The sequence below is a fragment of the Musca domestica genome, unplaced genomic scaffold (genome assembly GCF_030504385.1).
Source record: "Musca domestica strain aabys unplaced genomic scaffold, Musca_domestica.polishedcontigs.V.1.1 21, whole genome shotgun sequence".
In the NCBI taxonomy this organism is placed as follows: Eukaryota; Metazoa; Arthropoda; class Insecta; order Diptera; family Muscidae; genus Musca; species Musca domestica.
In genome coordinates, this window is record NW_026712258.1 from 9,910,631 (window position 1) to 9,921,972 (window position 11,342).

General features: G+C 34.6%; 2 protein-coding genes across 2 annotated transcripts; one reads left to right on the forward strand and one right to left on the reverse strand.

Moving 5' to 3' along the window:
- The first annotated feature begins 3,152 nt into the window (after positions 1-3,152).
- Positions 3,153-4,971, forward strand: LOC131802448 (putative nuclease HARBI1). Its single transcript, XM_059122781.1, has 4 exons — positions 3,153-3,731; positions 3,798-4,236; positions 4,321-4,465; positions 4,524-4,971. The coding sequence occupies exons 1-4, from the start codon at positions 3,598-3,600 to the stop codon at positions 4,910-4,912; spliced, it is 1,107 nt and encodes a 368-aa protein (XP_058978764.1). The 5' UTR covers positions 3,153-3,597; the 3' UTR covers positions 4,913-4,971.
- Positions 4,972-5,022: 51 nt separating this feature from the next.
- On the reverse strand, positions 5,023-10,619 carry LOC109612715 (uncharacterized). Its single transcript, XM_059122782.1, has 8 exons — positions 10,464-10,619; positions 10,322-10,406; positions 10,202-10,262; positions 10,006-10,144; positions 6,974-7,095; positions 6,158-6,918; positions 5,918-6,098; positions 5,023-5,854 (listed from the first exon to the last, which is right to left on the reverse strand). Coding segments are annotated over exons 6-8 (798 nt in total). The 5' UTR covers positions 6,160-6,918; positions 6,974-7,095; positions 10,006-10,144; positions 10,202-10,262; positions 10,322-10,406; positions 10,464-10,619; the 3' UTR covers positions 5,023-5,239.
- Positions 10,620-11,342: the final 723 nt, after the last annotated feature.

Sequence of the window (11,342 nt, forward strand, 5' to 3'; positions counted from 1 at the left end):
CCGCCCGCACATAGCCCTAATACCTTAGAGAATTACATGAATGTAGTGTTCAAGTCGCAACTGTCTTGCTTTTTTCTCTGCCTGATACGCTGCTCTTATTTTATTTTTTACTTGCCACTTCTTAGCCACGTTCACTTAAATTGCTAAACCATATTGAATTTCAGATTAAATGGGTCAATAGAAAACTTGCCAAAAATGTTCAAAAACTTTTTTTTACTTGAACTGAAGTGTTGTATGATTACGAGCTGAATTATTCGCCGTAGCTTAGAATTCGAAATATTTATGTTGTGTGTTTTGGGAACGACATCAAACTGAGGTTTAGAGGTCTTCTTTTTGTCGAAATGAATTTCAAGGTTAAGCTTCTTCAACAGTTATGGAATTCAGTTGCTTTTAATGGCAGTGTGCGCCTGGCTTCATTGAAATGTTTATGTTTGACCAGGATGAAAAGTAATCAGCAAATTGAAAGAGGATTAAACCAAAACGTTTTAAAACATTTTTCTATGCGATGAGAAGTCAAGGTATCTAAATGGTCAACCTTTCCTATCTTTATAAATTCTTTGTTTTAGCAATTAATACAAAAATTCTGCCCGAGAAAGGGAATGTTGAAGCCAAATCTATCAAATGTATAAAAAAAATGGATAAACCAAGGCATCGGCTTTCCAACATTATCAAAAGAGTAACCACAAAAGGATGATGGCGAATGTGATGACCTAATGATTGGAGGAAACACATATTGCGGGGCTCAAATTAAAGATATTTATCAGTTTTGCCACGGAATTGAAATATTGAGGAATTTGGATCATATTTTTGAAAGAAAATGACATTTCACTCCTTTTTCGCGCTACTAATAGGAAGCGGCCACAACATCAGATCTGCATTTGAAATTGAAATATAAAAGCAAAATATTTTCAAAATCAATGATTGGAAGAAACGTACATAGCGGGGCGAGCATTAAGGTGAGGGTACATTAGCAGCTTGACATCATGGCTAGGCATTTTAATTGAATTGTAAGGAGAAACAAAGGCAGGATTCGAGTGCGGCTCTGACATCCCTTCAATATATGTCACAAAGTATGCCATGCGAAGACTTTAAGCTGTTTATGTAGTCACACCTTTAAAGCTAGTATGCAGTTTGGCCATGGAATCGAAAGACTCCACAGTATTTTTGAAGGAGCCATTTAATTTACCTTTTGTACTATTTAACTCGCTTCATATATATCTAAAAATATAAAATAAATAAAAACAACTTGTTGCATTTAATTTTGAATAATTCTGACAGGAAACGGGCACAGCCTTAGTGATGTCGCCTATTTAGACTAGTCATTTTAAATCGACTCGATTTTTGAATCCAAAATTCAAATCCTACCGCATACTCTCTATTTAATTTGCTCAATAATTCACAAAAACAACGGTTTGAAAGTTAAAAACGGAAAGACATGTGCTCTGTTCCAGAACCTGCAAGAATCTACTAGTTTTTCCGATTTCATAAAGGGAATCGTTTATCGTAGTAAAGTCGTTTACATTCTTGCAATTCTGGAACAGACCAAATGTTTGCAATTATTATTCGCTGTTCTATCAAAAATTTCACATAACTCTTAGAACTCCCCATGGTAGAAGAATATAGGTAGATGCATCAACGCTTGGGAATATTGATATGACAAAAATTTTAAAATGTTTTATGAAAAATAAGTGGATTTTGAAATGTTTTTTTATACAACACAAATCAGAGGTTGTTATAATATGAATTTTTCAACAATTTTTACAAATTTAAATAATTTTTCATTTAACATTTTCAATTCCAAAATCGGTTTGACAGTTCATTGTCCCAGCAGCTGTGTCGATGCGACTACCTGTATTCTTCTACCATGGAACTACCCATGGTAGAAGAATACAGATACGCTTGGGAACATTGATATGTCAAAAAAATTAAATATTTTTTCAAATATAAGTAGATTTTTATATGTTTTCTTATACTACGTCATTCGGAGGCTATTAAAATTCGCGTTTTCAATAAGTTTTACAAATTTAAATAATTCTTCATTCAACATTTTCAATTCCAAAATTGGTTTGACAGTTCATTTTACCAGCAGCTCTGTATATTCTTCTACCATGGAACTACCATGAAATGTGTGCCATAACAAATGAGAGCATTTATCGAAAAAATAAATTATGACATGTCAAAATTAAAATTAGAAAAATTTTAATGAAATTTCAAATTTTTTCAGTAAGACTGAAAGTTATGCATGAAAGATATAATGTTGGATGGTGTATGTCATGGTAGAAGAATATAGGTAGATGCACCAACCCTTGGGAACATTGATGTGTCAAAAATTTTGAAATGTTTTGTTAAAAATAAGTAGATATTTAAATGCTTTCTCATACGATGCAAATCGGAAGTTTTTTACAAATCAGTCGCTCATCAACATCTGTTGACATTAGACTGTTTTTCGCGCTGGTCGCTGTGCTTTTATTTCAAAACAACAACAAATATACAAACAACGCATTCACACACACAAACATAAACAAATTTGAGTTTTTTTTTCTTTTCCCTGCTTTTGCAATTTTTTTTCTTACAAAAGTTAAAATAATCCTTCATTAAAAAAAATGGGGGGAGTAGGGGAACCTCCTCCTCCGCCTATTCCACCTCCTCCTCCGGGGGAACAAAATAAAAGAAGAGCTCCAAGCATTTCCAAAGAAACTAAAACTTTCAAAAACCAAAATGGAACACCTGTAAAACCAATAAACACAAACACAGAACCTACATCAAATAATGAAATGGCAGAACAACACAACTACAACTCTCTAAATAAAGAAACCATTTTGTATCTTCAATACCATCCCGGTCCTTTTCATGTGTTAGTTTCCTCAGAAACGCCAATTAGCACAAGAAGAAAGAATTGTGAACTTCACCTGTATGCAAGATTTCAAAAGATTAATATTACAGACTATGCTTGCAAGAACATTGGATACAATCTTTTCAGAATAACATTTAACAATGCTACCTCAGCCAACTCCTTTGCTACGAACCCAAAGTTAAACCAAATCGATCTCAAAGCCTTTATCCCAGAACGTTTTGTACAACGGTTCTATATAATCAAGAATGTACCAATAAGTATTTCTGCTATAACAATTAAACAACAAATTGAAGCTAATAATGATATGGACGTTGTTTCATTATACCGCTTCACTAGAAAATCCGAAAACAATAAAATGGAATACTCCGAAACCATAAAAATCGGTATTATATATGATGGTGTACCCACGGAGATACTTATGTGCGGAACAAAAATAACACCGGAGTTATATGTCCCCCCTGTACGTTTATGTTTAAACTGCGGACGGTTAGGACACATACAGCCCGATTCTGAATACTCCCCGGGAGATTATTCCCGGGGAGATTATTTTTCCCGGGAATAAAATCCTCCTATTCTAAACAAACGGGGAGAATGGTAATAAGGGAGAGAGAATTTCGATTATTCGAAGTCAGCTGTTTTGCGTCAGCTGTTTTGTTTGGCTAACAATTTGCAAATATTTTTATGACTTCAAAAGCATAAAGTGATTAAAAATAAAAAAAGAACTATAAAAAAACAATTTAAAAATGTTTAGTGTTGCGTTTGTGATGCTAGCTGATGCAGAAAACGCTGAAGTGCAGCAGCAGGAGAAAAATATGCAAAGGATAGAAAGGAGAAGGTTACGCGATGCCATCAACCCACTTGAGTTGCCTCAATCTTTGTAAGTACATACATGAATAAACTATTATTAAATTTTATTTATTAACAAGAATCTTACTTTTCAAAGATTTGAAAAATATTATAGGGTAAACAAACCGGCATTCAAGTATCTGTTGGGCGTGTTAACTTCCAACATTCAACCTAAACGTAAGTCATTTGCAGTTTCTCCTGTTGTGAAACTAAGTGCGGCTCTACGCTTCTTTGCGGAAGGCGGGTACCAAACAGGCATAGGAAAAGATTGCGACGTGTCTGTGGCCCAGTGTAGTCTTAGCAAAGTTCTCACGGAAGTCATAAATATATTTGAGAAACATCTCTGCCCAAAATGGATAAGGTTCTGCAGAACGGAAGAGGAGAAACGTAAAATTGCTTTAGCGCTTTATATAAAGCATGGCATTCCGAGCGTTATAGGATGCGTTGACGGAACACATGTCCGCATTATTGCTCCCTCCGCCAATAAGCACTTATATTACAACAGGAAGGGCTACTATAGTTTGAATGTTATGCTGGTAAGTAGTTTCGCTGATTGTTTGTGTTCAAGATATTCATCGGAATGATCAATAATTGATTTTTAACAACAACAAAAATTACAGGTGTGTGATCATGAGTTGAGGATTCAGTACGTGGATGCATCGCATCCTGGGGCGTGCCACGATTCATTCATTTGGAATACCAGCGAGTTGCGAGCCCACCTTGAGGAAGTCTATCGAACAGGCGGTAGTAAATATTGGCTCCTTGGTAAGGTTTTGAATGACAACAGAAAGTATTCACAAATTAATATTTTATTTTTTACTAGGAGATGCAGGGTATTCTCTAGAACCGTGGCTTTTGACCCCTCATAGATGTCCACAGGATGAATCAGTTGAAATTAAATTCAATGAAATCCATTCAAAGTGCCGCAATGTAGTTGAACGCACCAATGGCGTTTTGAAAAATAGATGGAGGTGCATTCTTGGTGCTAGGGAGTTGCACTATTCTCCTGAAAAAGCCGCAAAAATCACAAATGTTTGCTGTGCCTTGCATAATATATGCATTCATTTCAAATGCAATACTGACGTCAACGATGTTGAACATGTTGATAGTATTAGCATACAATATAGTGATAGTGATGTAGTATCCTTGGCCACGCAGCAGTATTTGTCGGTTGCCCAAAATATTAGAAATAATATTGGACATAATCTGTAGTAGATATTCCCCTAAATTTAGACTCAGACACTAATAAACGGCAATCAATCACTTATATATATTGCGACAGCCTAATGTATATTTGTAAATTAAAATAATAAAACATAGGATTAGTTATCACATAGGAATAGCATCACATTTTATTTTAAACAAACTAAAAAACAATTCAAAAACAACCAAAAAAAAACTCAATAAAATTCATGTTCAAAAACAAACAAAAAGAAAACACATAAATTCATATTCTAAAACTAAAAACAAAACTAATACTATTTACAGGTACGTTCATATGCACGTTTTCAGTCTGTGTGTATGTGTATATATATATATTCAGGTACTTTCTAGATTATTTTTCAGTTCTTCCAGTTCTAAGAGTCGGCGGTTCTTTTCAATTTTATCCTCCACTTCTCTTAGCCGCAATTTTTCCATAATTAAATTGTGCCTTTTCTGCTCTTTTAGTTCTTCCTTTTTGACTTCATAAAGGCGGTCAATAGAACGATACACCTTTTTTGAAATTTGTTGCTGCTCAATCATTGCATCCAACATACGTTTCTGAATGTCTATCTCTTCTGATAGAACGTCGCGAGCGGATGCCTGTGTATTGAAATGCTGGCCACTTATTTTAATTTTTTTCGCCGGCGGCTTTTGCGGAGTGTCTTCATTGCTGTGCACCGCAGGACATTCAGCCTCCTCTCCGTCTGGCTCTAGCAACTCCAGAATTTCATTTGGAAGGCGTTCTGGGTTCTGTATTGTAGAAGTGGAAGATCCTAACCCATACTTGATGGCCACACCTTCCACTGACTCCTTCATGCCAACCAAATCGTATATGGCCTCTTCGTTTGCAGAAAACTTCTGCTCCATGTTGGGGCCTCCACCAGTTCCTCTGGAGTATTTGAGGTTTTGTGCCGCCTTCTGCCGTACATACTTTTTTTGATCGGCCCATACCTGAAAAAGGTTTTGCATTTTTGTCATTTGTGCATTGTACAAATCAAATTTTGTGGTACATACCTTCTTCCACTCGGCAACACTTTTTGATGGTGGCCCGGCAGCATTTAATTCCGCCTCCAAATTGCGCCATACCCGGTTTAGCTCCTCTTTTCCTCCCTTAAACCAACCTCGCGCAATATCGCTATGTAATTGCATAGAGGTAAGCAGAATGTCTAACTGCTTTTTGTTTGTTGTTTTTGACCTGAAAGTAAAAATAAATGTTTTTTTTTTCATTTTTCATGAAAAATTTTAAATACTTACATTTTTTGGCACAACTCGCTTGCAATTTTTTGGCGGAATTATTCCCAAAATTCGTTATCACATTCGCCCTTTTATTGACATTCATAATACCTACTTTTTTCCCGGGGAAGAGTTTCCCATTTTCGAAGTTCATTTAGAATAAGGGAGAAGGGAAAAGGGAAAAAATTCCCCGGGAGATTTTATTTAGAATAGGGGAACAGGGAATAGGGAAAAAATTCCCAGGGAATTGTCATTAAGAATCGGGGTGATAGCCATTCGTTGCAGGTCGACGAAAAAATGTTTAAATTGTGGTAAATTTATTCTATGCCCCAATCAATGTCCCAAAGAGCAGAAATGTAAAGAATGTTTATCAACAACTACGTGCAAGGATATATGCAACTCGCCTCGATGCATTCTCTGTAATAGTATTGATCATTTTGCAACCGACTCAAAGCAGTGCCCAAGATGGAAATCTGAAAGAAATATAAGAAGCATAATGGCCCTTTCCAACCTTTCACGAAAAGAAGTTGTTCAAAAATATCCAGAATCCCAAAACCGTTTCCAAATCCTTTCTGATGATGAATTTAACAATGCCTTTCCCCCTCTTAATAAAAACAAACCACCAAAAAGAAGCGTTTATGAAGAAATAAACAAAAGAGTAACAAAATTAAAATATAGCAAAGTTGCGTCTCCACGAAATCCAATCCATCACGCTATTGCCAGTCCGATTCAAATCACACCATCTCAATCCGTCTTCAACCATACTACCTTTTCAAAAGTATCTGAAATTGAAAAAGCATTAACACAATTTTCAAAAGAAATGTCAAAAGTCCTTACCTCACTTAATAGTGCCGAAGGTTTAAACATCTTAAAAAAATTCCAGCAATCACTCCTTTCATCGGAAATAGATAGTCCATTTGAGGAACCAAATAACAAAGTGCCAAATAATAATACAGATCCTGCAAATTTACAATAAACTTTTATTAAAATCATGAACGTGCTTCAATACAATGTGCAAAGTTTAAACAAAAACAAAAATTACCTCGAATTTTTTCTGAAAAAGCAAAAAATTGACATAGGTTTTTTGAGTGAAATATTTAATATAGACGAAAGTCAAAACTCGTCATCTATACAAGGATTCAGTATAGTATCGAAAAAAAGAAGTGATAATTATGGTGGTGTAGCCTTACTTTTCAAAAAAAATATACAATTCAAAAAGATTACTTTTGAAACCTCCTTGGATATTCTGATTTGCCAAACCACAAATTTAACAAACAATTTAACTCTGGTATCCATTTATTTTCCCCACTCAGTCAGATGTGCAACTATAAAAACAGAACTAAACAAATTAATATCATTACTTGATAATCAAAGTAACACTTTCATATGTGGTGACTTCAATGCTAGACACTCAGCATTTGGTGACTCATTTGTCTCACAGCGTGGAAAAACAATAAAAGAAATCTTTGATAATTCCAACTTTCAATGTTTAAACGATGGTAGTTATACCTTTAAAAAAAATATAAATGATTTGAGTGGATCCGTTCTGGACCTGTCTTTCACAAACTCTATTTTACCAATTCAATGGAAAACTTTCAAAAATATGATCGGTGGAAGCCATCATTTTCCTGTCATTTTAAATATTAACAACACAAAGTGCAAGGGTCAAACTTTTTTGGCCAAAAAACAACTAATGAAAAAGTTAAGTACAATCCAACTAAATACTAATTTTCAAGAAATACAATCCGTGATAATGATGACAATGATATAAATGCAAGAAATCTAATTAAAATGATAAAAAACTTTAAAAATGCCGTCCAATTTGCCAAAAAACACAATTTCATGAATAAAATACAAAATCTAAACAAGGAGCCCAGTTCAAAACATCTCTTTCAATTTGTTCGTGGGTGCAAAAATAGTTTATCATCAAACAGCAAAAGCAAATGGTCCCCAAATAACAACAAACAATTTCTATGCCACCTCAGAGATCAAGTTCCAGACAACAATCCAATTAATTATGTCAGCAAAACTACTTATAATCGGTCCAATTTAACAATGGAAGAGTTTCTACTGGTTCTCAAAAACAAAAAGAAACCCTCAGCTGCTGGCCTTGACGGTATAACATACGAAATGATAAATAATCTAGCCGAATCGGCAAAAACAAACTTTTTGGAAGCAATAAATTGTTTATGGAAAAAGTGCGAAATCATAGATGAATGGCGAAAAATTAAAATTATCCCGATACCAAAAAAAGGCAAAGATCTAGAATTGTTTACAAACTTCAGACCGATAGCCTTAATATCAGTTCCTTTAAAAATAATAAATTTAATGGTGAAAGAACGTCTGCAACAATTCATCGACGAAAATGATATTTTGCCAACAAATACATTTGCATACAGAAAACATATGTCCACTTCGATGTGTATCAACAACTTACTGCACACTATAAATTACTACAAAAACAGAGGTGAGAAAGTGATTATTCTATCGTTAGACGTAGAAAAAGCATATGATTGTGTCAGTATCGAAATTCTCCTTAAAATACTATGCGAACTCAACTGTCCGAGTGACATCTCTGATTGGATTATTAATTTTTTAAGCAAAAGAACTATCGTTATGGGAAATGAATCTCTTGAAATCTTCAATGGGCTCCCACAAGGCAGCTGTTTAAGTCCTACTCTTTTTAACTTATATACCCTTGGTCTACATGGGATTTCTGATGACAACACACATCTGTTTCAATTTGCGGATGATTTCATATTATTATCTGCGCATAAGAACTTTGAATCGGCCAATCAAAATCTGCAATTAAAAGCCACTGAATTTCAATATCTTTTATCACGCTTGAACCTAAACTACAATATCAACAAAACCGCCGCTATGTATGTAGCCAAAGGACCAAGAAAAACTCCTACCATCACTTTACAAGGCACACAAATTACATCGGTTAACAGCATTAAGTTTTTAGGAAGGCACATAAAAAACAGTTTATCTCTTAAAGAACACTATGATGATGTTATCTTGTCCTGCAACAAGTCAATAAATGCATTAAAAATGATCAACAATATCAAACAAGGTCTACTCCCAAATATTGCTATTAATCTAGCAAAATCCATAGTTTTTTCGAAAACAGAGTACTGCATCTCTTCAATGGCTCATATGCCAACTTACTTGAACAGAAAACTTACATCTTTTCAAAATCAGATGCTAAGAAGAAGTCTTGGCCTTACACCGTCAACACCTGTCCACGCAATCTATGCATTAGCATTGATGCTACCACCGGAACAACGATCTCAATATCTCGCAGCGAAAGAATTAATCAAATTTAAATGTCACAATCGACAATTGTACCAAAACATTATAAATAACCCCTCCAACAAGACAAGTTTGGGCCTTATATACATCAAATTTAAACACATCTTCGACAAAGTTGTGGTAAATCAAATTGAATACCCCGGAAACAAATTCACTTTCATCATAAATTTGTTCAACTCGTCCAAAAATACCCAACCAAATGAATTCTATCGAATGATCCTACAAGAAAAAGTTGAAAGGTTAAAAAATACAGGTCATACAATTTGGTCAACTGATGCCTCGGTTTCCAGTGCCTCTACCGGATGTGCAGTATGCAACATCTCATATAACCAAAACTTCCTTTTTAAAATACCTAGTAAAATGTCTTCACTAATGGGAGAATTACATGCTATCAAGAAGGCCATAGACATTATCATAGAAGACAACATTAATAAGGCCACTATCATAACGGACAGTAAAAATGCTTGTCTATTACTAACACGAAATACAACTCAAAACTACCTGGCAAATAATATACTCCGAAAAGTAAATAACTCAAAAATTACACAACTCACCATTATCTGGACTCCCTCACATATTGGCATCCCTGCAAATGAGCGTGCAGATTTCTTCGCCAAACATGCGGCTCAAGTCGGCTCTATAATTCAATCAGACCTCTCAGTAAAAGATGCTCACTCCCAAATCTATCAGCATCTATGGAACGAATGGAAGGAAAATTATAAAAACATCTCAATCTCTAAAGGCACATACTTCTCTCAATTTTTCCCAGAACCGCCGTCTCGTCACTGGTATGCAGGTTCCAACATGCCCCCTGGAGAGATCAAACTCATAAATCGACTATTCACCGGTCACACATACGGAAAAACTTACCTATTTCTCATAAACGCTGAAACCTCCAACTTATGCGACACTTGCAACACTCCAAACACCGAAAATCACCAACTCTTTGTCTGTCCTAAATTTAATAATGACAGATTAAATTACAACATTTTTACAAATTTTTCAAACTTACCTGCGCTACTCAAAAGTTTCGCCACTGAAAATTTTCATGAATTATGCACATTCATTCACAAAAACAATATACAGCTGTAAAATGGATTTTACGCGACGCAGCACAACACTACAAGGAAGCAAAGAAATGAAAAACAAGAAAGAAAAAGATAATTATCGATAACCACTAATCGAATACAAAGCAATGGTACATGCATACTTAAGGTATCGTACCAACCTCGTCTTGACGGCGTAACCAATTACCGATCCCAAAAAAAAAAAAAAAAAAAAAAAATTTTTACAAATTTCAATAATTTTTCATTCAAAATTTTCAATTCCAAAATTAGTTTGACAGTTCATTGTCCCAGCAGCTGTGTCGATGCTACTACCTGTATTCTTCTACCATGGTGTATCTGCATTCAAACGAAAGTAAATTTTGTTTTCTCTCTCGTCTGAGGTACGCTTTTTGTCCACAAGTTGAAAATTCGACAGAAAACTGGAAACAAAAGAGGCAATATTTTCAAAATTTTTGTATCGATAAAAATGATTTAGAGGAGAAACAATAATTTCTTCTATTATTATTAATGCTAATTTTATATACTTTCGTACAAAATCCTATAAAAGTCAACAAACAAAAAATTTAAAAAAAGGAATTAAATTACTATGAATTACGAATCGTGTCGTATGAACGGATTCATTCGTGTACCTAATTCTGAGAGCGAACAACGTGGTTGAAATTGCAATGAGAACATACCAAAAACTTTTTACTACGATAACTCATTTTTCCTTTATGATATCGAAAAATATTGCTAAACTAGTGAATACTTGCAGATTCTGGATCAGAGCATATGTATTTTATAATAAGCAAAGAAATTTGGAAAATGGTCTAAATCGTCAAGTT